The sequence below is a fragment of the Macrobrachium nipponense genome, chromosome 21 (assembly GCF_015104395.2).
Source record: "Macrobrachium nipponense isolate FS-2020 chromosome 21, ASM1510439v2, whole genome shotgun sequence".
NCBI classification, from domain to species: domain Eukaryota; kingdom Metazoa; phylum Arthropoda; class Malacostraca; order Decapoda; family Palaemonidae; genus Macrobrachium; species Macrobrachium nipponense.
The window spans coordinates 83,404,530-83,432,481 of record NC_087212.1 but is presented as its reverse complement, the minus strand read 5'-3'; the positions used below and the strand labels follow the sequence as shown (position 1 = coordinate 83,432,481).

The window sequence follows — 27,952 nt, the reverse complement described above, 5'->3', positions numbered from 1 at the left end:
TGTCTTCAAAGAAATCAGGAGCTTTTTTCTTTTGTTTATTATAGTTAATAATTAATAATTATTTGAAATGAGAATACTATACTGAATATTTATACATTTTATAGGCATATTCTAAGCTTTTAGCTTAGAATCTTAAGACTAGGCTATAATTGTGACTGCTAACAGCCTAGGCTTATTGCCAGAATCAAAATGCAGTTGAATATTACTCAAGTACATACAGTATTTTGCCTTTTTGGAGTCATATTTCTTCCGTCGGATTTGCATCGTAACCCTATAACATGCGTCATAAACCTGGAAAGCATCGTAATCTTGGAACTGCCCTTACTGGTACATGGAAGTATGCTGGATGGCTGGCAGGACTGATTGGCTTGTTTCTATTCTGAATTTGGTGGTCTCGACAAATTCAGTGCACTTGCATCCAGGACAGGCCTCCATCTTCCTGATGACTTGAGGATGATGAATAGGCAGTTGTAAAAGCCTTTCGAGTGTATGCCTTCAACTCATTCTACAGCTTCTTCCTTGATAAATGCAAAAACCTTTCTGAGCCTAGCAAGTAGGCTGTCAAGTTGGTGGGAGAGGAAGTTGAGGGAGGTTTCTCCCTGAATGGGATAGCATAGCCCTCTCCTTGAGGACCTTTAGAACCCAAGGTTTCACACTCCTGGTTTCCCACTCTTCCCAATACTGTAGAAGCCAGTCTGTGGCAAAGTTCTCTTGAAGGCTGGTACAATCTTTTATTTTCTTCACTAAAGTCCCTACGGTCCAGTCAAGGAGTAGAATTCTTGCAAAAGAGACAGCAGACCTTCTTGCAGAGTCGATACGACTGGAGAATTCCCTTTGAGAGGAGGCAGATACTCCAAAGCAAGGAGTTTTTCCAGTAGAATACAAAGTTTGTCTATATCATATTAGACAAAGAAAGAGTGGTACAAAAAGCAGCTTTGCCAAGCTCCCTCTTCTCTGCCAACCAAGCATCTATCTTGGTGAATGCCTTCTTAGAGGAGGACAGCACTATCCTAAGCAGCAGCCCAGCAGATCCTGCAGGCTGTCACATCATGAATGCCGATCCTGGAGATGCCAGGACAGCTGAAAAGAAGAAGGTTGGGTAACTTGGCCATACCAGAAAATACCTCAGGAGAGCAGAGAAATTAGAGGTCAATTGCTCGTTCTAATCTTCTTCATCTGAGGAAATTGAAGAAGCAGCAATCTCCGCAGGGTTTCGTGTCATCAGGAAAGGTTCTTGAAGAAGGCTCAAAACACTATCGAGCCATCTTTGTATGGGAGCTAATGATGGATCCTCCACTACAGAAAAACCAAAATCATCGGTCTCGACTGAAGGGGCAAATGGGGCTCAGACTGTGGCACTGCTTGCTTCTCTTCTTGTTCCATATGGGCAGAAGCAAGCACCGGCACAGGTAAGCCTTCAGACTACAGGTGTGCCGGCGCTGGACAGGCAGATACAGAAGGCTTTTACAGATACCATTTAGCAGAAGCTGAATGCTTGGATATCAGACATTCATGCCCTGCACATTGTAACTGCTCGTTCTGATACTGCACATTCTGACACTCAACGTTCTAATACAGAATACTCATACACTAAGTGACGTTTGGCCACAGGGCGCTTGGACACTGGACGTTCGGATGCTGGACGCTCAGACACTGAGCGCTGGATGGTCGGATACTGGGTGCTTGGACACTGTCTTGGTAGAGGAGCGTTTCAGAACCGCAACCTGACGCTCGGCCACCTGACAAAAACTAGAAGGGCGGAGCAGACTGTGCTCACACTCCTTAGTCCATTTACAAGACGGTAGTGAATAGTCTTCCACTGACGAACCAGGCCTTTTCAGTGGCATTGAGAAACTAGAGTAACAACTACGGCACCCTTTATACACACTGGTGTCAGAACTGTTCGAAGAGAGAGTATGAACATCCAGAGGGATGCCTCTCCAATGGCCATCCAACAAGTCTGGGGTTTGGCATTCAACAGGTTCATTTGAGGGGGCAACTACCCATGGGCAAACCCCATAAATCTCCTTTGGACAGCCAGTTTTCTTCCTCCCAGTAGCAGGGGAGTTTAGCAGGGACCTTGGTCTAGGAGCATCGGTGGGACAGACAGCCACCTCCTCCACTGTACTTGCACTAAAACTATTCACTTTCTCCATATGGACTTTCACCGAAGTCCCAATTTGGGCAGCAGTGTTCACTAATAGACCAAACTTCTGGTCTATCCATGCTTGAGACTGGCAATGGCACTGGGTTCCGAAGAAAGAGAGCCAGGAATTGGAGTAGAAGGAAGAGTCGTAGGGCTTGTGATAGGTGAAAAGGCCGTCACGTGCATAGAAGGTATAGGAATATTAACATTATAATTCTGAAGTGAACCCACCTGACTGGAGGCCCTAGACACGGCTCTAGCAGTCGCTTTTCTATTCCTGTCACATTGCCGCTTGGCTAAATGAGCTTCTAACACTGCAATTTTCCATTGTCCGAGTCTTTACACTCATCACAAGAGAGAGTCAAAGAGCAAACTTGCCCTCTACACACACAAAGCACAGTGTTACTTGTTATATTTCACAGCAGTCAGTCTCGTCAACTGCAAAACCTAATTCATGCTGGGTAAATTAGAATCTGACAAAATTCATATCAGAAAGTCACAATCAGTAATATAAGCTAATAAAATTAGTGATACCAAAACAACTGAATACATCACCAAACCATTGAAAACCACAACCATCTGGCAAACTAAAGAATTCTAAGAGCTGCCCAACAACCTTGTAATGTTGGCAGAAATGAATTGAGCTCTTCAGCTGTGTTGTACCTATTCATTCCCAAAAGTGGGAAGGACTAGCTACCTACACCCAAAACTTTTAAAAAGGGTGCTAAAGCATATTTCGAAATTTCAAAACTTTTTGCTGCTGTAAAGTGGAAATAGCTATGTATTTACTTGGTAAATTACTTACATGAAATATCTCCTTGGCATTTATGAGATGTGAATGGCTCTTCTCCATTATGGGTTCCCATGTCTTTTGAGAGCAAAGGAAGACTAAAAACATTTTTGGCATTCAGTACATTTAATTCCACTCTAAATATTATGAATTTTCATGAGTAATCTCCAAGTATTTGAAACTGTCTAACATTTTTTACATAAGGACTGGAGAATGTCCTCTCTCTACAATGATATACAATGAGTACTTTGAGAATTTCAGAATTAGAAAATCTACTTGGACAAAGATCAATGTGAGATTTGTGATTACTTTGACAAGAACAACTTCTTTGACATACACAGTAAGTCTACGGTTTCTTTCCTGCATGAGTTTTCATGTGTGTTTTGAGATGACTTTGACGAGAAAAACTTCTTTGACATAGAGAGCAAGTATATGGTTTCTCTCCTGTATGAGTAGTCTTGTGTGTTTTGAGACCATTTCGATGTGTAAAGCTTCTTTGACATACAGAGCAAGTATATGGTTTCTCTCCTGTATGAGTTCTCATGTGTGACTTGAGATCACTTTGATGAGAAAAACTTTTTTGACATACAGAGCAAGTATACGGTTTCTCTCCTGTATGAGTTCTCATGTGTCTTTTGAGATCACTTGATTCAGAAAAACTTCTTTGACATACAGAGCAAGTGAATGGTTTCTCTCCTGTATGGGTTCTTGTGTGGGTTTTGAGATGATTTTTTTGAGAAAAACTTTTTTGACATACAGAGCAAGTATATGGTTTTTCTCCCGTATGAGTTCTCATGTGTTTTGTGAAATGGCTTTGATAAGAAAAACTTCTTTGACATATGGAGCAAGTATATGGTTTTTCCCCTGTATGAGTTCTCATGTGTATTTTGAGATCACTTTGACAAGAAAAACTTCTTTGACATAAAGGGCAAGTATATGGTTTCTCTCCTATATGAGTTCTCATGTGTGTTTTGAGTTGACTTTGTTGAGAAAAACTTCCTTGACATATAGAGCAAGTATATGTTTTCTCTTCAGTATGAGCTATACCCATATGTCTATTTTCTTCTGCAATACAAATCTTCTTTCCATTTTCATCTTCACAGCTTGGAGAGCCATCTACTGGTTCTGCCTTGTCTTCTAAGATGACTTCTAAGAAGCGATCTTCAAACAGAGCCCCTTCATCTGCGTTTTCAGTGAGATCCTCGTCCAAACTTTTTTTCTCTTCTTTGATTAGCGACATTTCCACAGGACGTTCCATTTACAATACTATATCCTAGTTATGTTCTGATGATTTGCCGCTGTTTGGAATAGTCTGAAATAAAATGAAAAAAATCTGAGAAAAATGATATTGTCATGATACAATAAAGTTTTATACATACTTACCTGGCAGATATATACTTAGCTATAGACTCCGTCGTCCCCGACAGAAATTCGAATTTCGCGGCACACGCTACAGGTAGGTCAGGTGATCTACCGCCACTGCCGCTGGGTGGCAGGAATAGGAACCATCCCATTTTCTAAGACAGATTTTCTCTTCCACCTGTCTCCTGAGGGGAGGCTGGGTGGGCCATTTAATAGTATATATCTGCCAGGTAAGTATGTATAAAACTTTATTGTATCATGACAATATCATTTTTATACATTCAACTTCCCTGGCAGATATATACTTAGCTGATTGGCACCTTTGGCGGAGGGTAAGAGACAGCTAATTACTGAATAGACAGGGAAAAACATAGGTTGTAGGTAACAAAAATATAAGAAACCTTGGTTCCTACCTGTGTCGGCGAAAGACTTCATGGCTACTGCCTAGGAGCTTACATCGCCTTCAAGACGCCTCAGCGAGGTAGTGACCTCATGCTAAGAGTTCTTGATGGTCTGTCGATGGGGTCTTATCCACTTACTCGACAGAACCTAAGGATCTTTGTCAATGGGGTCCTATCCACTTACATGACAAAACACCTTGCCATATGGCATCATCAAGGAGCATAACACCGATCCCGATCACCTGATTCTAATACCGGTGTTAGTACTACGATTGAAAGGAGTTATCCCCCAACCAAATCCTTTCAAACGACCATAAAAAACTAAAAACCAAACAATCTTTTAGTTAAAAACAATATTATTTAAGGATCAGTACCAGCTCCCTGTCCCAGCACAGTATCCGCTGATACATAAGGTCCAAGAGAAAAACACTTTTCATAAGTCACTCTGACGTCTTTTAAGTAGTGGGAGGCAAATACCGAGTTGCATCTCCAATATGTTGCTGCTAATATGTCTTTTCATTGACTTATTTCTATTAAAGGCTAGGGAGGTTGCAATTGCACGGACTTCGTGTGCTCTAACCTAAGCAGCTTAAATTTGTTTTCTCTTGGCATTTCATGTGAGCCTCCGTTATCACATTTCTAACGAAGAATGCTTATGCGTTCTTCGACATTTGCCTCTTCGGGTTCCTTACTGCGCACCATAGGCTCTGATTACAACCCTGAAGTTGACTCTTTCTCTTTAGATAACACTTCAGTGCTCTGACCGGACAGAGAGACCTTTCTGCTTCTCTACCCACAAGGGGAGAGAGGCCCTTGATTTCAAAACTTCTGGGCCAAGGTTTAGAAGGATTCTCATTCTTGGCCAAAAACAGAGGTTGGAAAGAGACAACAGCAGAATCTCCTCTAAAACCTACCCGAGAGTCTAATGCATGTATCTCACTGACCCTCTTGGCCGTCGCGAGGGTCAAGAGAAAAAATGCACTTTCTCGAGAGGTCTCTAAAGGATGCCTTATCAGGTGGTTCGAAAGTATCCGAAGAGAGAAACTGGAGGACCACATCTAGGTTCCAACTTGGAGTGATAGAGGATTTAGACTTTGTAGTACCAAAGGATCGTATCAAATCATGGAGATCCTTATTGTCCTCTATGTTAAGGCCCCTGTTTCTAAATACAGCCGAGAGCATACTTCTATAACCTTTTATGGTAGAAACAGCTAAACGTGATTCCTCTCTAAGGAAGAGAAGGAAATCAGCAATTTTGGTCACAGAGGTATTGGAAGAGGACAGCTTCTTCGACCTACACCATCTTCGGAAGACTTCCCACTTCGATTGATAGACCCACAGAGTAGAGGATCTGCGGGCTCTGGCAATTGCGCTTGCAGCTTTTCAAGAAAAGCCTCTCGCTCTGACAAGTCTTTCGATAGTCGAAAGGCAGTCAGGGAGAGAGCGTGGATGTTTCCGTGATATCTCTCAAAGTGGGGTTGTTTGGGCAGATCTGTCCTCTGGGAAGAGATCTGGGGAAGTCCACCATCCATTCCAGTACCTCTGTGAACCAGTCTCGAGCAGGCCAATATGGGGCGATGAGTGTCCGTTTCGTCGCCTCCGAGGAACGGAACTTTTTTAACACTTCCCCCAGAATCTTGAAAGGGGGAAAAGCGTAGGCATCTATGCCCAACCAGTCCATGAAAAAGGTATCTATTGCTATTGCTCTGGGATCTTCTACAATGGAGCAAAAGTTTTCCATCCTTCTGGAGAGGAACGTGGCGAACAGGTCTATCTGAGGCTTCCCCCAGAGAGACCAGAGCTTTCGGCAGACTTCAGAGTGTAGGGTCCACTCTGTTGGAAGGACCTGATTCTTCCTGCTGAGTCTGTTTGCTCTGACATTTTTGGTCCCTTGTACAAACCTCGTCAACAGTACAATGCCTCGTTCCTCTGCCCATATCAAGAGGTCTCTCGCTATCTTGTATAGTGCGAGCGAGTGAGTCCCCCCCTGTTTTCGGATGTAAGCCAGAGCCGTGGTATTGTCCGAATTTACCTGGACTACCACGCCTCTGACCTCCGACTCAAAATTCTTCAAGGCTAGATGAACTGCCATAAGTTCTTTTACATTTATATGCCAGGACACCTGTTCTCCTGTCCAGGTTCCTGACACTTCCTTCTTTCCTAGAGTTGCTCCCCATCCCGTTTCCGAGGCGTCGGAAAACAACACTAGGAGAGGGTTCCGAATCGCAAGGGATATACCTTCGTTCTTCTGAAGCGGGGTTAACCACCACTTCAGGTGTAATTTTATTTCTTGTAGAATGGGAAACTGATCCGAAAGATCCCCTTTCTTTCTGTCCCACATTCTTTGCAGGTAAAATTGCAGAGGTCTCACATTGAGCATCCCTAGGGAAACGAACTGCTCCAGCGACGAAAGGGTGCCCAGAAGACTTAACCATTCCCTCGCTGAGCTTTGTTCTTTCCTTAAGAAGGTTGAGACTTTCTCCAAGCCTCGAGCAATTCTGTCTTGCGATGAAATGCTCGAAAACCCCGAGAATCCATCTGAATCCCCAGATAGGCAATGTCCTGGCTGGGGATCATCTGAGACTTCTCGAGGTTCACGAGCAGTCCGAGTGAGTGAACGAGGTTCAAAGTCGTTTCCAAGTCCTCCAAACATTGTTGTTTTGATTTGGCCCTTATTAGCCAGTCGTCCAGATAGAGGGATATGTTCACCCCCTCCAGATGAAGCCACCGTGCTATGTTCCTCATCAGGTTGGTGAACACTTGAGGAGCCGTAGACAGGCCGAAGCACATGGCCCTGAATTGAAAGACCCTTCCCTGCATCATGAATCGTAGATATTTCCTCGATGACGGATGCAGAGGGACGTGAAAATATGCGTCTTGTAGATCCAAGGAGGCCATCCAATCTCCTGGACGCAGAGCCGCCAGCACCGAGTTGGATGTTTCCATAGAGAACTTCTGTTTCTCTACGAATCGGTTCAGTGCGCTCACATCCAGGACAGGTCTCCACCCTCCCGAGGCTTTTGGTACGAGGAACAGTCGATTGTAAAAGCCCTGAGAGTGTGGATCCTGTACTAATTCTAAGGCCTCCTTGTCCAACATTTGTTCTACTAGTTGAAGAAGGGTCTTCTTCTTGACAGGGTCCGCGTACTTCGCCGACAGTTTCCTTCGGATAGACGTCAAGGGAGGTCTGTCCCTGAAGGGGATGAGATATCCTCTCCTCACAATTGAGAGGGACCAGTTGTCCGTCCCTCTTGACGCCCATTCTTCTGCAAAGTTCAGAAGTCTGGCGCCTACTGGTGTTTGGAGGACTTGAGGTTCACTTGCTTTTCTTGGTAGGTCTAAAGGCAGAAGACCTACCTCTTCTTTCTGCTCCTCTCTTCTTAAAGGAGGATCTCGAAGACGAACTTCCTCGAAAGGGCGGCTTTGGGATCCGTGTCTCCCCCTTCGTGGCAGGAACAGCTGTCCTCGGCCTTTTGGTTGACTGAACCAGAAGATCTTGTGTCGCCTTCTCGGTAAGTGAGTGAGAAATATCTCTCACTAACTGAGAAGGGAAAAGCTGGTTAGACAGAGGAGCGTACAGAAGGGACGACCTCTGTGCCGGAGAGACAGCTTTCGTAAGAAAAGAACTGAATACAGTTCTCTTCTTAAGTATTCCCGCCCCGAAAAGGGAGGCCACTTCTCCCGATCCATCTTGCACTGCCTTGTCCATACAAGTCAAAATACTATTACGGACATCGGGGCTCAGTTGTTCATTGTCTTGTGTTCTCTTGGCCATCACCCCAAGGGACCAGTCCAGAAAGTTGAAAACTTCCAAGAAATGGAACAATCCCTTGAGGAGATGGTCCATTTCAGACATTCCCCAAGTTGTCTTGGCTGAAGATAGAGAGTGTCTCCTCGACGCGTCCACCAGCGTTGAAAAATCTGCCTCTGCAGTAGCTGGGAGGGCGAGTCCCATTGCTTCGCCTGTCTCATACCAGATACCCCTCCTCCCAGAAAGTCTGGAGGGAGGGCAGGTAAAGACAGTCTTTCCCGCCTCCTTCTTGGAGTTAAGCCAATTTCCAAAAGACTGCAAAGCCTTCTTCATGGAAATTGTCGGCAGCATCTTCAAGAAGGAGGACGACTTTGAGGTTTTCGGGCTCGTGAATAGTGACCGAGGAGACGGAGGAGCGGCAGGACTCAAAGAATCTCCAAATTCTTGGAGCTAAAGCGCAGCCAACGCTTTGCAGTCCGATAGTCCAGCCCCTTTTTGATCTTCGGTGTCAGAGACATCTTACAATGCAAGTTCCCCCGGAGAATCAATATTAGTCGAGGGAGAATGTCTCTTCTCGCAAGGTGAAGGGCTCTTCGCAGAATCAGCTCCCTCCCGACAAGGGCGACGGCCGCCTGTGCGGCATCTTGCGTCCCTGTCCGGCGAATGCCGATCCTGAGAAAAAACCCGATCATCATCTAAGTCCTCCTGACAAGAATGACGGCCGCCTGTGCGACATATCGCATTCTTCTCAGGAGACAGCTGTGCTTGCGGAAGATTTCCACCAGAAACGGACATATCGTGAACAAGACGACGGCTGCCTGTGCGGCACCTTTCGCCTCTGTCCAGAGAAATCCGCTCCTGGTCCAAATCATGAAGAGACGCTTCCTGGTTGATTTCTCCGTATGATTCTTTTGAGGAAAATCTTGGAGCTTGGTGCTTAACCGTTGCCGAAGTCTGGTTTGTTCAATGCGCTTGGACGTATCTGTCCGTCTCGGACCGTGTCGTCTGTCCGAGCTGTCCACATATGGAACTTGGCGCTTGGCTGGTGTCATTCCAGTACGACACTTCTGCCTGTCCGTCTTGTCCGCTTCTGGCGCCTGGCGCCCAGACGGAGTTGCCTGCGCACGACGTTTTGTCCAATCCAGGCTGTCCGCCTTGTCAAGGTTGTCCGCAATCGGCACGAGTCGCTTGGACATAGTTGTCCGCATAGGACATATCCGCCTGTCAGGGCTGTCTGAGTCTGGCGAATGGTGTCTGGTTGGTGTCGTCCGCGTAGGACACTTTTTCCTGTCCGAGTCTTCCAATTCTGGCGCCGAGCGCCTGGGTGGTTCTGTCCGACTCGGACACTCTTCGTCATTGTCCGTATGAGGCATCCTTCTTTCTTTATTCCTCTCTGTACTCGTACGAGGAGTAGAGGAGATAAGTCTGGAGTCCGGAACGCCCGTCGGACGCGATCTCTTAACAGGAAGAAAATCGTCCTTTCTCCTCGGAAGGTCTTTTCTCAATACTCCTACTAAAGAGGAAATTTGTTCCTGCATTTTAAGTAGGATGTCCGTCGCGGTTTCTTCCTTTTCTTTGCCATGAATAGGAGAATGCTCTCTGGAAGGCATAGGAGATAGAGATATTTTCCTCTTGGCTCTTTTCCTCTCGTAGGGAGAATCGTCCGGGAAACGTTCCGGGCTCGAGTCCAACGTCGGAGCTTTCCAACTCCTCTTGATCGGACGTGGCAGTTCGTCGGAAGTCCATCCACTTCTTCGAGGAGACGAATCGGATGATGAAAAGCACTCTTTTAGGATGCCTTTCCAATGGCGATCCTTGGCAGTCTGGGACGCTACAGATTCTGCCGAGGGGACGCCTGACCGGTGGGGATTCTCCGTAACCTCCGTACGACTGTCGACATTCCTTCTCCTCTGGGCCTGGGAGCTTGGAAGAGGTTTAGGTCTGGGAGCGAGACAGAGCCGATCAGACGCACCCTCCACTACACTGGGGACACTTATGTCACTTTCCACATTCTTACCTTTAAGAGCTTGCATTTCAAGCTCCATCCTTCTTAATGCGGACTTCAGATTTGCAATCTCCGCAGCAGAACTTGCAACATCTGCTACGGGAGAGGTTGCTGCATGTGAGGAAGCAATTAATTGGGGGTTAGTTATACTAACTGGCTCGTTAGAGCGAGATCTACTCATGCTTCTAGAGACAGCCTTTCTAACCCTATCTCTCTCTAGTTTCCTTAAGTAGGAATCTAGAGTCTTCCATCCTTCCTCATCCATATTCACACATTCATCACACGTGTTATTTCTAGTGCATTCATATCCCCTACATTTCTTGCATACCTTGTGAGGATCTAATGACACTTTCGGTAGCCTCACCAAACAACCCTCATTCATACATCTTCTAACTTCGCAGCTAGAATTTTTTAGCAAAATCCAAAGCCAAAATCCAAAAAACGTTCCACAAAAGCGTATGCCAAACCACAGATCCAAATACGTCACCAAAAAGACAGTCCAGAAGATCAACGGCGATGAAATACAAAAATCAAGTCATGAGGTAACAACAACGATGTTATGGCTACCCGCGACAGAGAAAATCTGTCTTAGAAAATGGGATGGTTCCTATTCCTGCCACCCAGCGGCAGTGGCGGTAGATCACCTGACCTACCTGTAGCGTGTGCAGCGAAATTCGAATTTCTGTCGGGGACGACGGAGTCTATAGCTAAGTATATATCTGCCAGGGAAGTTGAATGTATAAAAACATGTACTGAATAGGCACTGTTCGTAAACATGGAATGAGAAATTCAAAATACTATCGTTTTACAGTACATGTTTATTTAAACAATAAATATGCATCCTCTGGGAAAACAAATAAAATCCTATCGTTTTACAGTACATGTTTATTTAAACTATAAATAAGCATCCTCTGGGAAAACAAATATCACATCTGGACACAATTTGACTCAAAATAAATGAAACTTCATCCGTGGATTCTATTTGGAATCAACAAATTTATTCAGGCCAAAGTTGACTGACAATTCAACCAGCTTCTGCCTTTACCACAAATCCCCAACTTTCTATAATTTTGACAATCAAATGTACAGGATGTTTCCTTCATAAGTTGGGAGTATTATAAATCTATATACAGAAGAATGAATTGCATGTACATTCTGAAATGGTTCTAATGAAGAGGCTACTTGGACACAGTGCATATAAATTATTTATATCTAGAAAGAGTTTTCTATGCCTTTTGAAAACAGGGATAAAGAAAAACTCTAGCATTCAGCACAAGTGAATGGTTTCTCTCCTGTACGAGTTCTCATGTGGATTCAGAGATGTCTTGAAAGGGTAAAGCTTCTTTGACATATGAGGCAAGTAAATAGTTACTCTCCTGTAAGATTTCTCATATGCATTTTCAGATTACTGGAGTGAGAAAAACTACTCTGACATACAGAGCAAGGATATGGTTTCTCTCCATTATGGATTGTAATGTGGATCCTGAGATGACTCAAGTGAGAAAAAGTACTTTAACATTCTGAACAAGCTATTGGTTTCCCCACCATGTTGGTTTTCATAAAAAAAAAAAAACAATATCCATATTTTTGTCATTACTTTTATCAATATTACAAGATGATTTCTCTTGCAAGATGTAAGTAATATGTGAGAACCATCAGCAATTGCAGTAAGGAGCAGTATATTTTCTTCTCTAAAACTCTTCTTTCCACATTCCACATCAAAACTTGGATGATGGTCTTCACTCTTAATAGACTGGCATGTATATTTTACATCAAGTTAACCACAATCAATATATTCTGGCTCCCCCTCGACTTCTATGGAAGAGTCTACAAATAAAGATCCATCGACTGTGATTGTGGTATGTTCATCCATCGAACTGTTCCTTTGTTGTTTGATTGAAGACAAAACTGAGTTTTCAGCTTCCATTCCCAAAGGATGTTGAATACACAGCTTTGAAACAAAGTCAGTTTTATGCCATTTGAATATGCAGTTTCATCCAAGAATAGCTCTCAAAATGAACCAACTACGTATTGCCAAACCTTCAGATAGCGAAATTGTTGGAATGAGAGGAAGCACTGAAGTAAACAATTGTCATCCATGTTGTCACAAAATCATTATTTTTGAAAGTAAATTGTATTTTTCCTAACTAAACAAATCTGAGGTCCTTTACATAAGGGAATTACTATTCGGTGCCAGCTGGACCGGTCGTAAGATTTACCAACAAGGTACTAGTTCGGCAGTAACTGCTTGTCCGATGGTCGGGAGTCCCACCCAACTGGAGGTAAACATATCACTTTGCTTTAGGCCCAGGAACAGAGAGAGGGGTAGCATGAGGTGGGACAATATACGTAAAGGACCCCAGGTTTGTAGTGTTAGGAAAAATATAAATTTTCATAATAAAATTTATTATTTGGATACTTACCTGCTGTTAAATTTAGCTAGCTATATCTCCCAGCCGATTAGGCTATTGGCCTTCATAAAAAAAAAAAAAAAAAAAATTGAATGGCTGCCCGGATGACTGTCTAGTTTACCTGTTCTCTACCAGGTGTGTTTCGAATGCTTTAGCTCTTGTCAGAATTCTCCTTGACAGCCCACTAAGTTGTAGGGAGGCTGGGTGGGTCTACTTTAACAGTAGGTAAGTATCCAAATAATAAATTTTATTATGAAAATTTATATTATTTTGAGTGAATCAATTACGTACTGTTAACGTTAGCTGATTTCCACATTAAGAAGTGGATGGTGGGTAGTGCAGCTAGACAAAATTCCGCTCAGCCATTCACCTGATCTGGAATCCTTGGTGGATTCTACTGCCACTAGAAGTTGGATTCCATTCAGGGAGCAAGGCTCTCATATGTATGCAGCAAAGAGTAGCCCTGCGGAGAAAACCGCTTTGATTCAGCCAGCATGAAACGCAAGTGGTATGAGGGACCCCTGTGCCTGGGTCCAAAAGCCCTATCAAACGACAGTCACTTAAAATGAATACCTTTACAATATAAAGGTACGCTCCTATACAAAATTTGTACCTTCACGCTCCCCAAAATATTAAAACCCCGGGATTTAAACAAAAGAGCCTAAAGAATTGCTCTTTTTTGGTTCAGGAAAAGACTACCCACTACTAGTAGCGGATTAAGGGCTTTACTGTTTTCAAACACAATTCTGTATACTTAAAGTAGTGATCAAGCAAAAACTGAATTGTACTTCTACTGTGACACGTCAAACCTATTCTGGAGCGACAAATTGACTTAACTCTAAATGAAGTTGCAACTGCTGCTCACATTATGAATGTTTAACTTCAATAAGGTAGAAGATATGGAGCTAGTTCTCATACACTAGCCTATCCACTATGTCACAGAGGACCTTGTGTTCCTTGACAAAGTTTCTAAAAATCCCAACACAAAAGGTTAACTTTGCCTCTTCCAGGCTTAACCTTCACAAATACATTCTAGGTTTTCTAAAACCACAAAACTTGAAAATCTTATTATTGGGAGGGGACATTCTAATCTCTCCAAGCAGTTAAGGAGATGCCTTCGTCAATGGAACTGTATGGAATTGTGTAGTAGAGTTGATTGCTTCTAAATGGAAGAATGAGACATCTACCAATAGCATTGGAAATTCTGAAAAGTTTTGCCCAGAGGCTACAAGGGCTCTACAGGAGACTGAGCAATTCTTGAACACAAAATTGCTCAATAGAATTCAGAGTAGATACAAGGTGCAGGCCTATGAGTCTGAATTAGGCAAAATTTAAGGAAACATCCACTGCTCAAGCCTGAAGGCCAACAAAGTAGTAGTAATCATTCGGTTCTCCCTGTTCATCTACATGCTAGGAAGCTAAATGAGTGTTCCTTATATCCACCCAAGTGCCAAACTTATGGATGTCAGGGCCCATGTAGACAGTTGTTCTTCCTGAATCCCCAATTGCTAAAACACTGTTCTTCCACAGAATGGATGATCAAACCAATATGTTGTTTCATTTCAATCAAAGCAGCAAACTTCCCACAAAGACTTTGTTTCTGACCGGGAATAAACCTGCTAAGCATCCTGATGTCTTTCCACTGCCCTGACATCTAAAAAGTTTTACCAGGTGTAGTTGTCCATTCTATGTTGCATGAAAGGTTAATGACACTAGTTAAACTCTGTGTTGCATGACAGAGGGAAAAGACCAAAACTTGGACTTAGGTTTAAGAACCAAATGGATGATTCCTGGTTAAAGTGTCCCTCCTACAGTCCTGGAGCCAAAGTTGGTTCTGGATTGCTTGCAAATTTAATATAAGTTATTTGTAAGTTGTAATTCTTATGCTGAAACCATACATTAATTGAGCATGATTATCTGAAAATAACCCATAAGGCCATGTTTCCTAATGAGAAAAAGCCCTTACCAAAAAGGAAGTTTCTTTCTGGTCTAAAATCTTCAAGCAGCACATGCCTATTCATCTTGACCGACAAGCATGCATAATTAAATATCATCCCCACATCACTAGATATGAATAGGGATATAAAGAATTAACAATATAGTGCATAGAAATTGGGCCAGAAGAAGCAACAGGTCCTTGGCCTTTGGAATACTGTTGACAGAGTTGGCCAACTTGAATCATTGATTCAGTAGAAGTGTCTTGCTCCTAAAGTAGACACCATCTACCAATGGGCAACAAGTCCCTGACATAACTTATAGAGGGCTGCACACTAACCCAAACAAAGTGCATAGAACAGCAATACCTTCTGGTAAAAACCCTTTGAAGGAACTTGCATGACTGTGGATGTATGGTAAGTGGAATGAATACATTCTGCATGTGTACCACAAGTCTGACCATTCTTGGAAAAGCACTAAAACCATGCTAGAAAACCAACAAGTATATGGGCACACTTACTGTTATTCAGTCTCCAAATGTCCAAGAATATCTCCAATTACTTATGGGTGTCTTCCTAAAGAATTACCCTTGGACCATCATTCCCTCTATATACAATCTCCTACTAAAAGAGACTTATGAGAGATCTCTGCTGAAGACAAGGGAAGCTATAAGAAGGAGAATAAATCAGTGGAGGACAATCAAAAAGAATCACAACTGCCCTTCACCGTCTCCACCATATAACATACTGGTCCCAAGTCTCTCCATGCATGTTAGGAGGCTGCAACTGTCCACATCCCAGAACCTGAATCTGCACTTATCCCCGAAAGGTATAAAATAAGACTACCAATAGATAATCCCGAACTGTATAATCAGACAGGAAGCGAAAGTGTTCTCACTTCCAAACAGAGTGAGCATAAGCATGAGGACATTACCCTGCAGCATCAGAAATGAGTTACTTGCTTTAGTTCCTTGTTTCCTCGCTAAAAACTCCACCTGGGTTGGCGTATCCACCTCTCTAAGAAGTCGCAGAGACGAGACAACGTAAATAGAAGATAACTCAAGTTAGACTGAAAATCCATCAGCATGTCTGTCTGTCTCGAGTTCATTTCCCTGCAGGAAAGAGAAAGAAAGCGAACCTCCTATAAAAGATGGTTAAAGGACCAATAAGCATTGTACAGCAAAAGGCAGCCTTCGGCTCTCCGCGACTTTAAAAGACAAGACGACAAGCTAAGGCAGACACAAAGGGAGATTGTATCTGAGGACAAGAAAAGTTACAAAATGCTCTCAAATTGGAAAAAGCGTTGGTTCTCTTCTCCAATATTTAGTGTGCGCCAAAATGCGCTCGCCAAAATACCTAAGACAATCAAGATATATTCTCTATGTGGCCTCCATCCTCAACAAAATGAGAATACAGGAAGGCGTAACGTGGCAACAAACGCCGACCGGCCAAAAACGAGTTCCTCCAACTCCATTCAAACTCTTCTTCCGTCAGTGGGCGATGGAAGGAGACCGCTGCCGACAGGAGGTAAACAAAGAGCTTAAAGGATTGCTCTTTCTCCGCACCACGACTCAATGAGATCAAGACAGTTTAAGCGACTCGAGACTCGGCCAATTCGCACTCAGCATGATTCAACTGCGTTCACACGAGTAAACAATGTCCACAGCAGGGTTCCCATATGTATCAGACCAAATTATCGTATTATGATTAATAATCATTTATTGTACAGAGGGTCAAATTACCGTACTCATACGATAATTATGGTACGTCGGGAACCCTGGTCCGCAGTCCGCACGAGTCGACAAAGGGAGAGAGAGAACGAGGCGCCAAAAGTGGGAGGCGGTGGGAGAGGAGTTACAACAACGCTCCCACCTTGTCCGAAAGTGATTGTACATACTTGAAATTATTCCTATATGAAACTAAGTTAGAAATCTCTGAAGCTAGAATATCTAACTCGGCGAGAACTGTAGATACTACAGACAATGTAGACTTGAAAGAGAAACATTAATCGAGGCAGTAGTAAGAGATTTGCCAATAGCCGAAGAGGAAGCATGCAAAGAACAAACACAAGCATTAAGAAGAAAAACGAATATGCTAGCATACAAGAATTCAGAATAACCAAAACATGAGAGATAAACAGTCGACCGAGTCGACATATCTAAATGTGTAAAACTCGCTACAGATACATTATCATCGCAATAAAATGTCTACACCTATATCATAAATTAATAACCCTCTTAAGCCGGAGCGGTAAATAAAAAATTGTCTCCCGTATGCCGGAGGGGTTTCGGAGTGACCGCGGAAGCGGAAAAAATATTTTTTTCAAAGAATCACAGCGCGCTTAGTTTTCAAGATTAAGAGTTCATTTTTGGCTCCTTTTTTTGTCATTGACTGAAGTTTAGTATGCAACCATCAGAAATGAAAAAAATTATCATTATCATATATAAATAATGCGATATATGATAGTGCAAAAACAAAATTTCATATATAATTGTATTCAAATCGTGCTGTGTGCAAAACGGTTAAAGGTAACAAGTTACTTTTTTTCGTTGTAATGTACACTAATGCGATATATGATAGTGCAAAAACAAAATATGTTATTGTAATACAATTAAGTTTGTTCATACTTACCTGGCAAATATATATATAGCTGTATTCTCCGAAGTCCGACAGAATTTCAAAACTCGCGGCACACGCAGTGGGCGGCCAGGTGGTAGTACCCTTCCCCTTCCCGCCGCTGGGAGGCGGATATCAGGAACCATTCCCATTTTCTATTTCATATTTTTTATCAGTGCCACTGTCTCCTGAGGGGAGGTGGGTGGGTGGGCACTTAATTATATATATCTGCCAGGTAGTATGAACAACTTATTGTATTAATAACAATAACATTTTGTTCATGAAACTTACTTGGCAGATATATATATAGCTGAATCCCCACCACCTTCGGATGGTGGGAAGAGCAGAATAGGATTTGTAGGAAACTTAATTAAGTGATATATACCTTGGTTCCTCACCTGTTAGCAAAGTAGACTCTGTGATTACTGTCACTTCAGCCTGCTTGTGCTTAATCAGAGTTGCCAGCCAGGTGGAGACCTGTAGTGCTGGTGCGCTCTGGATGCTCTGTCAACGGGGACGTGACCTCAATGTGACAAGAGCATAGAGCCATACAAATGAGGGCAACGAAGCACTGACCAACTATCCAAGACCCCCTGAAACACTAGGGCTAAGAGATGGGAGGTCTTCACCAAACCTCACCACAACCAAAAACCACAACAACTAACAAAAACTAACCTAAACCTAACTAAGGGATAGGGAGAGAGCTACCTTCAGCCCCCAAGACTGTGTCTGCAGAAACGTATGGCCCAAGAGAACAAAAACAAGTCCTCGTATATCGTTCTCACATCTCTCAAGTAGTGTGAGCGAATACTGAATTGCTCCTCCAAAAGGTGGCGTCAAGGATGTCCTTGATCGACATGTTCCTTTGGAAGGCAAGCGAGGTTGCAACAGCTCTGACCTCGTGAGCTTTCACTCGCAAGAGGCTCAAATCGATCTGTGTGGGAAGACGAATGAGCCTCTTTAATGACGTCCCTCAGAAAGAACGCCAATGCGTTCTTGGATAATGGTATATCGGGTCGTTTAAAACCGAACACCAGAGATTATCTGAGGGACCTCGTACTTCTTTAGTCTTGTGGACATAAACTTTTAGAGCCCTGACAGGGCACAGGACTCTCTCAGGTTCTTGGCCCACAAGGCTTGTCATACCCTTGATTTCAAAGCTCCTTGGCCAAGGGTTCGACGGGTTTTCATTCTTTGCTAAGAAAGTGGGACTCAAAGAGCAGACAGCATTGTCCCCTTTGAAGCCCACTCTCTTACAAATGGCCTGAATTTCGCTAACTCTCTTCGCCGTCGCCAGAGCATTAGGAAAGAGCCTTCTTCGTCAAGTTCCTAAGAGCACGCTTCATGTAGAGGTTCGAAAGGACTCGACATTACATCTAAGGACTAAATCCAAGTTCCAAGAAGGAGGCCTCGCCTGAGGTATCTTGAATGTCTCAAATGATCTCAGGAGATCGTGAAGATCCTGTTATCAGACAGGTCTAGTCCTCTGTGACGGAAGACTGCCGACAGCATACTCTTATATCCCTTGATGGTCGGGACAGCCAGCTTCTGTACATTCCTTAAAAATAGCAGGAAATCGGCTATCTGGCTCACAGAGGTAGTGGAAGAGGAAATTCCCTCCTTTCTACACCATGCCCTGAAGGAAGCCCACTTCGACTGGGTAAACAGCTCTCGAGGACGTTTCTCCGAGCATTGGCGATCGCCTTTGCAGCTGCTTTAGAAAAACCTCTCGCTCTGGCCAGCTTTTTTCGATAGTCTGAACGCAGTCAGACCCAGAGCGGAGAGTTTTCGGTGATATCCTTGCGAAGTGGGGCTGTCTGAGTAGATCTTTTCCTCCGGGCAAACGTCCTCGGAAAGTCTATGATGAATGACATTACCTCTGTGAACCATTCCTTCGCGGGCCACATCGGGGCGATCAGGGTCAACCTCGTCCCCTCCGATGCCGCGAACTTCCTTAACCTACTTCCCCCCATGATCTTGAATGGCGGGAAGGCATACAAGTCTAGGTTCGTCCAGTCCCAGAGCAGAGCGTCTATCGCGACTGCTCCCGGATCCAGCACAGGGGAGCAATAAAGAGGCAACCTCTTTGTTCTCGACGTCGCAAATAGGTCGACTAACGGACACCCCCCACAGTCTCCAGAGCTCTCGACAGACGTCCTGGTGCAACGTCCATTCCGTCGGCAGGATCTGATCTTGTCGGCTGAGAAGGTCTGCTCTGACATTCTGGACTCCTGCGATAAATCTCGTCAGGATCCTTATCCGTCTCGCATCTGCCCACAGCAGAATCTCCCTCGCTAAATAAAAAAGAGGACGGGAGTGTGTACCTCCCTGCTTCTTTAGGTACGCAAGGGCTGTGGTGTTGTCCGAGTTGACTTGGACTACTTTCTCTGCAACCTTTTGTTGGAAGAACTGTAGCGCCAGAAAACCGCCGCTAGTTCCTTTACATTGATGTGCCGGACACCTGTTCCCCCCTCCAGGTGCCTGACACTTCCTCCCCTCCCAGTGTTGCTCCCCATCCCGACACCGAGGCGTCGGAAAACAACACTAGTCTGGGCTCAGAAGCTTTAGGGACAGCCCCTCTCGAAACTTCCGAGGATCTAGCCACCATCTTAGATGGTTCTTCACCAATTTGGTGATGAAAAGGGTCACATTCAGATCCTCTCTGACTCTCCATTCGTCTGCTAAGAAAACTGGAGAGGTCTGAGGTGTAGTCTTCCCAGGGAAACAAACTTTTCCAGCGAGGAAATGGGTTCCCAGCAGACTCATCCATTCCCTCGCCGAGCAAGCTTCCTTCCCCAGGAAGGCCGAAACTCTCTCTAAAGCCTTGCAGCTGTCGTTCCTGGGACGGAAAACGCTCGAAAGCCACTGAATCCATCTGAATCCCCAGATACACGATGGACTGTGTTGGGGTCAGATGCGACTTTTCGAGGTTGACCAGAAGTCCCAGGGACTTCGCCAAGGCCAAAGTGAAGTGAAGGTCCTTCAGACACCTTTCTTCTGACGATGCTCTGATCACCAATCGTCGAGATACAGGGACACTCTTATTCCTGCAGAATGTAACCATCTCGCTTACGTTTTTCATTGAGCATGGTCATACCATCGGAAGCCGTGCTTAAACCGAAACAAAGGGCTCAGAATTGCCAAACTTATTTGTCCCTTAGCATAACCTCAGAAACTTGCAAAGAAAGGGTGGATAGGCACGTGAAAGTATGCGTCCTGTAGGTCCAAGGACACCATCCAGTTTCGCCCGTCTTAAGGCGCCTAGAACCCGACTGAGGTGTTTCCATCTTGAATTTTTTATTTTCTACGAAAGATTCAGGCTGCTTACGTCCAAGACTGGACGCCACCGACGACTGCTTTGGTACCAGGAAAAGTCTGTTGTAGTATCCTGGTGACCCCAGGTCTAAGACCTGCTCCACCGCTCTTTTCCCATGATCATTTGATCTAAAAGATCTAAAAGAACCGGATGTTTTCTCCACCCCTTGATACGACGGGGAAAGATCTCTGGGAGTCGTAGAAAGAGGAGAAGGTCCACAAAGGGGATCTTGTACCCTGTTCCACTATCTTGAGGGACCACGCATCTGTATCTCTCTCTCTCCACGCACCCGCAAAGAACTTTAGCCTGGCTCCGACAGGCATCTGAAGGAACTTCTTCTCACTTAGAGCTTTAGGTTTGAAGGAACCTCTTCCTCTTGCAAGTCCTCTCCCTCGAGGAGCAGCTCTCGAGGGAGGCGCGCTACGAAAGGGTTTAACCTTCCTAGGAGGTCGTCCAGACGACGACGTGGTAGGGACTGCGGGACGTCTTGAAGACTGGGCCAAGAGATCCTGGGTAGCCTTCTCTTGTAGGCTCACTGCCAGGTCCCTTACCATAGCCTGGGAAGAGATGGCTCGAAGAGGTGCAAAGAGAAGCTCTGCTTTCTGCGATGCAGAAACAGACCTCGCTGTAAAATTGCAGAAAAGCGCTCTCTTCTTGAGGAAAGCAGTGGCCGAAATGAGACACTAACTCTTCCGACCATCCCTGACGGCCTTGTCCATGCATGACAACACCATTGACAGCTCCCCCAGACTCAAAGAATCAGGACTCCTAGATTGAAGATCCAGGACTCCTAGGCACCAGTCTAGGAAGTTAAAGACTTCCAGAGTCTTTAACAGCCCTTTCATGTGATGGTCGATCTCCGTTGGTGTCCATGAAATCTTAGCGGACGATAAAAGGGATCTCTTCTGGGCGTCTACCAGACTAGCAAAGTCCCCTTGGGAAGAAGACGGGATCTTAACAACTCCTACTTCAGCTTTGGTCTCATACCAAATGCCGCCTTTCCACTGAGTCTTGAAGGAGGAAGGGCGAAAGTCGACTTGCCCTGATCCTTCCGACGTTCCATCCAATCCTGCAATTTCTTGAATTGCTCTCTTAGTGGACAAAGGAAGTCTTCATCTCCACCACTTCCGAAACCTTGCCCCGACTTCGAAGACGAAAACTGAGAGGGAGGAACTTAGGAGCTGCAGTTGGAACTTCTCACCAAACAAAGAACGTAAAAGACGAACCAGCACCTTGTAGTCGGAAACCGACGAAACTGACGGCTGTTGTTCTTCCTCCACTGAGTCCGCCGGACTACTAAGCTCTCCTTCCTCCCGAAGAGGCAAAGGAGATTGAACCTCTGGAGAGGGCGTGCGCCCCACCAACGGGTCTAGCCTTCAACAAAGGCTTTCGAGGAAGACTAAAATCAGCCTCTTCAAAGCGACCGACCTTCTGTCGATCTTTAGAAGCTCGAACCACGAAGAGCGTCCTGACCGCGCTGCGCGTCAGAGGTTACTCTTAGTCTCTCTCGAGGAGGCGTCCTTACGTTTCACGCTCAAGCGTCCCAGCTTTCCGCTTTCAAAGCGTCCTTCTGAGCGCTCTCGAAAGCCTTCTCCACAGGCAAAGCGTCAAGCAAAAACATCCCGACGATAGTCTTCCAAAGCGTCCTGCCGAGCGTCTTCAAAAGCGTCCTACAAGGCGTCCTGTCGAGCATCCTCAAAGGCGTCCTGACGTGCGGGCGGAGACAGAGACCGAACGAGGAGACGGAGAAGGAGACTGCCTCGTCCTCTTGACAGGCAGTCTAGCGTCCTTCCTACGTTTAGGCTCAACTGCTGCTGGGGCGAGTCTTCCCGAGCCTTTATTTGGGCCGACAATTGGTCTTGAAGCGACGCAAGAATACTCTTCGTAGGTGAAAGACCGAGAGGAGGTGAAGGGCTGCGCCTGCCGAGAAGACGAGGGGCGGGGGGACGCCTCCTTCCTTCTCAAAGGTACAGCAACCTGCCTCTCCGAGGTGCGAGAGAAGCGCTTCTCAGCGTCGTCCTCGGACGACGTCCTACCTCTCTCTGAGGAGGAAACGCGTCATACGACGCAGGCGAAGACCGCAACGAGAGCGGAGAGAGGGACGTAAAGCGTCCTCCCTAGGAAAAGTCCTTTTCAACGGACGCGAGTCACTCCGAGCGCTCCACCCCTTGCGCGGGAGGCGCCTCGGAGGACGAAAAACAGTCCTTAAGATGCGAGCCTGAGCACGCTCCTTGGCAGCCTGGGGAAGAAGCAACAGGTCCTGCCGAAGGGACGCCAGATCGGTGGGAGCCCCCGTAACCCAACTCTTGCGGCTTTCGACATGCTCCCTGAGTTCTGGGAGTCCGACAGAGGTCTAGACCTAGAGGCATTATGGGGCCGATCTGACGCCCCCTCCACAACACTAGGGGCACGATCACACACTTTACTCGAGCCGTTTTCAAGGGCCAACACTTTGGACTCTAGAGTGCGTAATGACTCTAGAATCAGAGAAAGGGTCATTACCTTCTCCAGACAGAACTAGTGCCCTCAGGCAACAACACAGGAGTTAGGTGAGCAAAATTCTACTGGTGTTAGAATAGGAGAAATTTGTTTGGGTTTACTTCCCTTAACCCTTCCTTTTCGTAGAACCGCTCTTGGAGGAAGCCCTCCTGATCCTATCGCGCTCCAACTTACGGCGATAGGATTCATACACCTTCCATTCATCCCTCAGTCAAACTTTTGCATTCAATGCAACGATCAACCAGCAAACAAACATGCCCCCTACACCCCATACATACTGTGTGGGGGTCTACCGATGATTTCGGTAGCCTCACCTTGCAATCACTTCTCACACACACTCTGAAGCTCACTGAACTTGATCCCGACATCACTTTCATAGAAAAGCCAATCCAAAAACCAAAAACAGTCCCACTATCGCGTATGCCAATCCAACAATCCAGAGTCAAAACCAAAGTCAATCCAGATACTTATAACGAGTCAAAATCCAAAAATCCTGGGCGGAGGTCTGTAAACTGGTGTTTACCGACCGGCGACAGAAAAAATATGAATAAAAAATGAAAATGGATGGTTCCTGATATCCGCCTCCCAGCGGCGGAATGGGTCACTACACCTGGCCGCCCACTGCGTGTGCCGCGAGTTTTGAAATTCTGTCGGACTTCGGAGAATACAGCTATATATATATGTCAAGTAAGTTTCATGGAACAAATTCATATATAATTGTATTCAAATCGTGCTGTGTGCAAAACGGTTAAAGGTAACAAGTTACTTTTTTTCGTTGTAATGTACACTAAATTGCGATCAATATATATAACACATTGTAAAATGATAAACAAAAGCAACACAGAGAAAATATTATCACAAATAATGCATGAATTCGTAACGCGCGGACGTAACAAATATTTTTTTTCAAAATTCACCATAAATCTAACATATTGTCCTAGAGACTTCCAATTTCTTTCAAAATGAAGACAAATGATTGAATATTACTATACTGCAAGAGTATTAGCTTACAATTGCAGTTTTTGACCATATCTGACGAGTTAAAGTTGACCGAATGTCGAATTTTTTTTATATACATATTTTTTATATGCAATTATTTCGAAAATAAGAAAAGCTACAACCTTCAAATAGTTTTTCGTTTTATTCTACATGAAAATTGCGCACATTTTTTATTATAAAACTCTATGAAATGCCTAATATGAAATGGAGCAAATATTCCGAGAATGGGACGTACGCATTTCGGAGATTTGTGGCGGAGAATCCGCGCGCGGGAGGGAAGGAGATTTTTTTTAAATTCACCATAAATCTAATATTTTGCTAGAGACTTCGAAATTTGTTTTCAAGATGAAGATAAATGACTGAATATTACTAGACTGTAAGAGTTTTAGCTTACAATTGCGTTTTTCGACCATTTCAATAGAGTCAAAGTTGACCGAATGTGTTTTTTTTCTATTTATCGTGATTTATATGCAAATATTTCAAAAATGAGAAAGCTACAACCTTCAATTATTTTTTTGTTGTAATTTCTACATGAAATTGTGCACATTTTCATATATAAAACTTTATGTTAACGGCTACTTTAAAATGGTGCAAACATTACCACAATCGCACGTATGATTTTTTTCGGAAGAGTTACCGCGCGACGTAAAGAAAATGTTATTTTTTTTCATAAATTCACCACCCATAAATCAAATATTGTGCTAGAGACTTCCAATTTGTTGCAAAAGGAAGGTAAATGCTTGAATATTACTGGAATGTAAGCGTTTTAGCTTACAGCGTTTTTCGACCATTTCGGTAGAAGTCAAAAGTTGACCTAAGGTTGAAATTTTGGCAATTATCATTATTTATATGAAATATCTCAAAAAAAACTGATAAAAGCTACAACCATGGGTTGTTTTTAGTTGTATTGTGTATGAAAATTGCGCACATTTCCATATATAAAACTTTATATAACGGCTAATTTTAAAATGGTGCAACATACCGCAATCGCATGTATGATTTTTTTCGGAAGAGTTACCGCGCGGACGTAAGGAAAAAGTTTTTTCATAAATTCACCATAAATCGAAATATTGTGCTAGAGACTTCCAATTAGTTGCAAAATTAAGGTAAATGATTGAATATTACTAAAATATAAGAGTTTAGCTTACAATTGCTTTTTCGACCATTCGTAGAGTCAAAAGTGACCGAGACGTTGAAATTTTGGCACGTATTGATTTATATGAGGAAAATATCTCAAAACTGATAGAAGCTACAATCATGAGTATTTTATTGTTGTATTCTACATAAAAATGCACACATTTTCTATATAATACTCCATGTAACGGCTAATTTATAAATGGTAAAACTTATGTCAAAGTGACGAAATAATTTCCGAGATGTGTCACAGATACTTTTTAGTGCGGCAAGAAAGAAATTCGCGCTTGCGCACCGCGTAACGATTGTAAACAAAACAACACCTTGATCCGTGAACTCCCAGCATCCCCCAAGGCGCGTGATTCAAGAGTTTTCGGCTGGTGGTAGGCCTAAAAATAATTTTTCCGCGAATTTTTTAAAAAAAAAATTTTGTATGTTGACGTAAAATACGTCCAGTCCGGCACCGAGACAAAAAACTGTCGACGTAAAATACGTCCAGTCGGCGTTTTAAGGGTTAGGGAGGGGGATTGTGAACGACTCGAACCAATCGTCAGGGACCGAAGGGTTCTGAGTCTTCGCTACGAAGTTCGGTACGAAATCGAGCGTCACGGATCCCCATCCCCTGGATGCTTGACTTCGCAGGAGAAGTCATGCAGTTCCTCAGAAGAAAGAAGGAATAGTCGCATGACCTATCCCTCTTCTCTACTTCGGTGATGTCCATTACCCATACTGGTCTGTCCCGTTTGCCACGAAGTCTCTCGCATCCTCCTATCCCCATGCAGCGAAGTTCTCGGTAGTGGATAGGACACCGACACTCCATGGTGGGTGTCGATGGTATGGGTACTGTGACAAGCTATTAAAACGAAGTAATGATTGCTCTGTAACAACCGAACTAAGTCAACAGCGTAGTTCGTACTGACTCGGGCGCTCTGACAGCTGCCGACTGACTGCGTTCGGTAGGAGGCAAGTTGTCCAAGCATCCGAGTAAGTCACTGACCTTCGCCTTTAAAGGGTTATGCCGAGAGACCAAACAAATAATGTATTTGTTTGTCACCAATGCCGGACAGCGAGGTGATGATTCTCTTAAGGCATGTGCCCAATCAGGCGAAAGTCCAATTGCCTTCTAGAAGACCGGAGGTCCCTGAAGGCAAACATCTCATAGTTGTTGAATCTCAGCTAAGGAGAAACAAACACTATGTCCGTTGAAGACGAAGGTAGATATTGAATGCAACCTACGTCTTCACAGACGAATCGAGAGAAGGATTCTCAAGATTCATAACCTGTGCTTACAAATGACTGAAAACGCTAACCGCTATTTTTCATTGCTGTCCGGTGAGAAGTCGTACTTGCAATGAAAGCGGGGCGTTCTTCAGTAATGAAAACACAGGGAAAGCCGCCTTAAGAACTGCTTCTCATGGGCTGAACATTTGGAAGTAGAGCTGTCAGGTCGGAGAGTAGGCGATGTCTTCTGACACATCTGTTAATTCGGGTTGAACAATGAACAATTGTACACCTACGAATACGAGAATATTTTGAAGACAAACTCAGATGTCTGCAAAAATCATTTGCATTATCGCAGTGCGATGCAGCGGGAGACTTGTACAGACTTCTGTTTTTACCGTGCGGTAAACAGAAAGATGAAAGAGTCCAAGAGATATCTCTGTTGAAAATTCTCGCAATGTCGAAGGCGATGGAATCTAGCGTCACAGCAGTAGATTGGTCCTTCATTATTGCGAGAATCCCTGTTAATCAGACCACCTAAGTCCATGATTGTTGGGCAGAGATACGGTTCGGTAGTCAATCAAAGCAGGGGAGAGAGAGACATAACTGACCGTGCATCTCGGAGGCCCAGCTGATACTGAGCTGCTATCAGGCAGTTCAATACGCAGTAGCTGAGCCTGAGCTCTCGCTGACACTCGTCATCCTGAGTTGCCAGGTAAATTCCATTATTCCACGAAGGAATGCGTTCGGTTAGAACCACCGAGCATAAAAGATATGCTCGAGCAATATATTTAGGCGAAACGAATTTCGGTAAATATAAAGTTGAAATGGCGTTGTCGTGACAAAAACCATAAGTATATAAATTGAAACTGAAAACTCCTGGGAGGTTGCAGGCAACCCCGAGTTTGCAGTTCAATTAGAATACTTCTCGTCTAAGTCGCAATCCGTAGATTAACTATGGGATATGCGCCTACCCCTCGGACAATTCAACTGCTCAGCAGAAATCATGTCGCGAGGGTTAATATACGTAGTATATTTTTGTGTAGGATTCTGAACAACGCATCTCCACCCTAAATTCTTTCCTTCAAGAAAACAAAATAAGGATTGGAGATCGACCACCTTCGATCTCTATCAAAGAGAGTGAAGGAGAAGTCTTCTCGAAGGAAAAGCTTCAATGGTGAACAGAATACTAAGACGATAGTTCAAGCCCAACTGGATATTCCGTCCCGTTCTTCTCTATTCTAGGTTGGTCGCCTAATGTGAGATAGTCTTCTTTCAGCAGCAGTCTTCTTCCCAATGCTAGAAATTCCAGGAATTCGAGCAGGCGAGGTTCCGATTATCGGTAACATATCGGGGATTCTCGTCTC

At 44.3% G+C, this 27,952-nt stretch overlaps 1 protein-coding gene across 1 annotated transcript in view; it reads right to left on the bottom strand.

The window, feature by feature from the left end:
- The window catches only part of LOC135197549 (zinc finger protein 84-like), an 87,668-nt gene that overhangs the window by 45,698 nt on the left and 14,018 nt on the right, over window positions 1-27,952 (bottom strand). Inside the window, exon 2 of the mRNA XM_064224607.1 lies at window positions 3,285-4,248. Coding sequence (XP_064080677.1) covers window positions 3,285-4,194 — 910 coding nt within the window. The 5' untranslated portion in view covers window positions 4,195-4,248. The remainder of the gene's footprint in view (window positions 1-3,284; window positions 4,249-27,952) is intronic.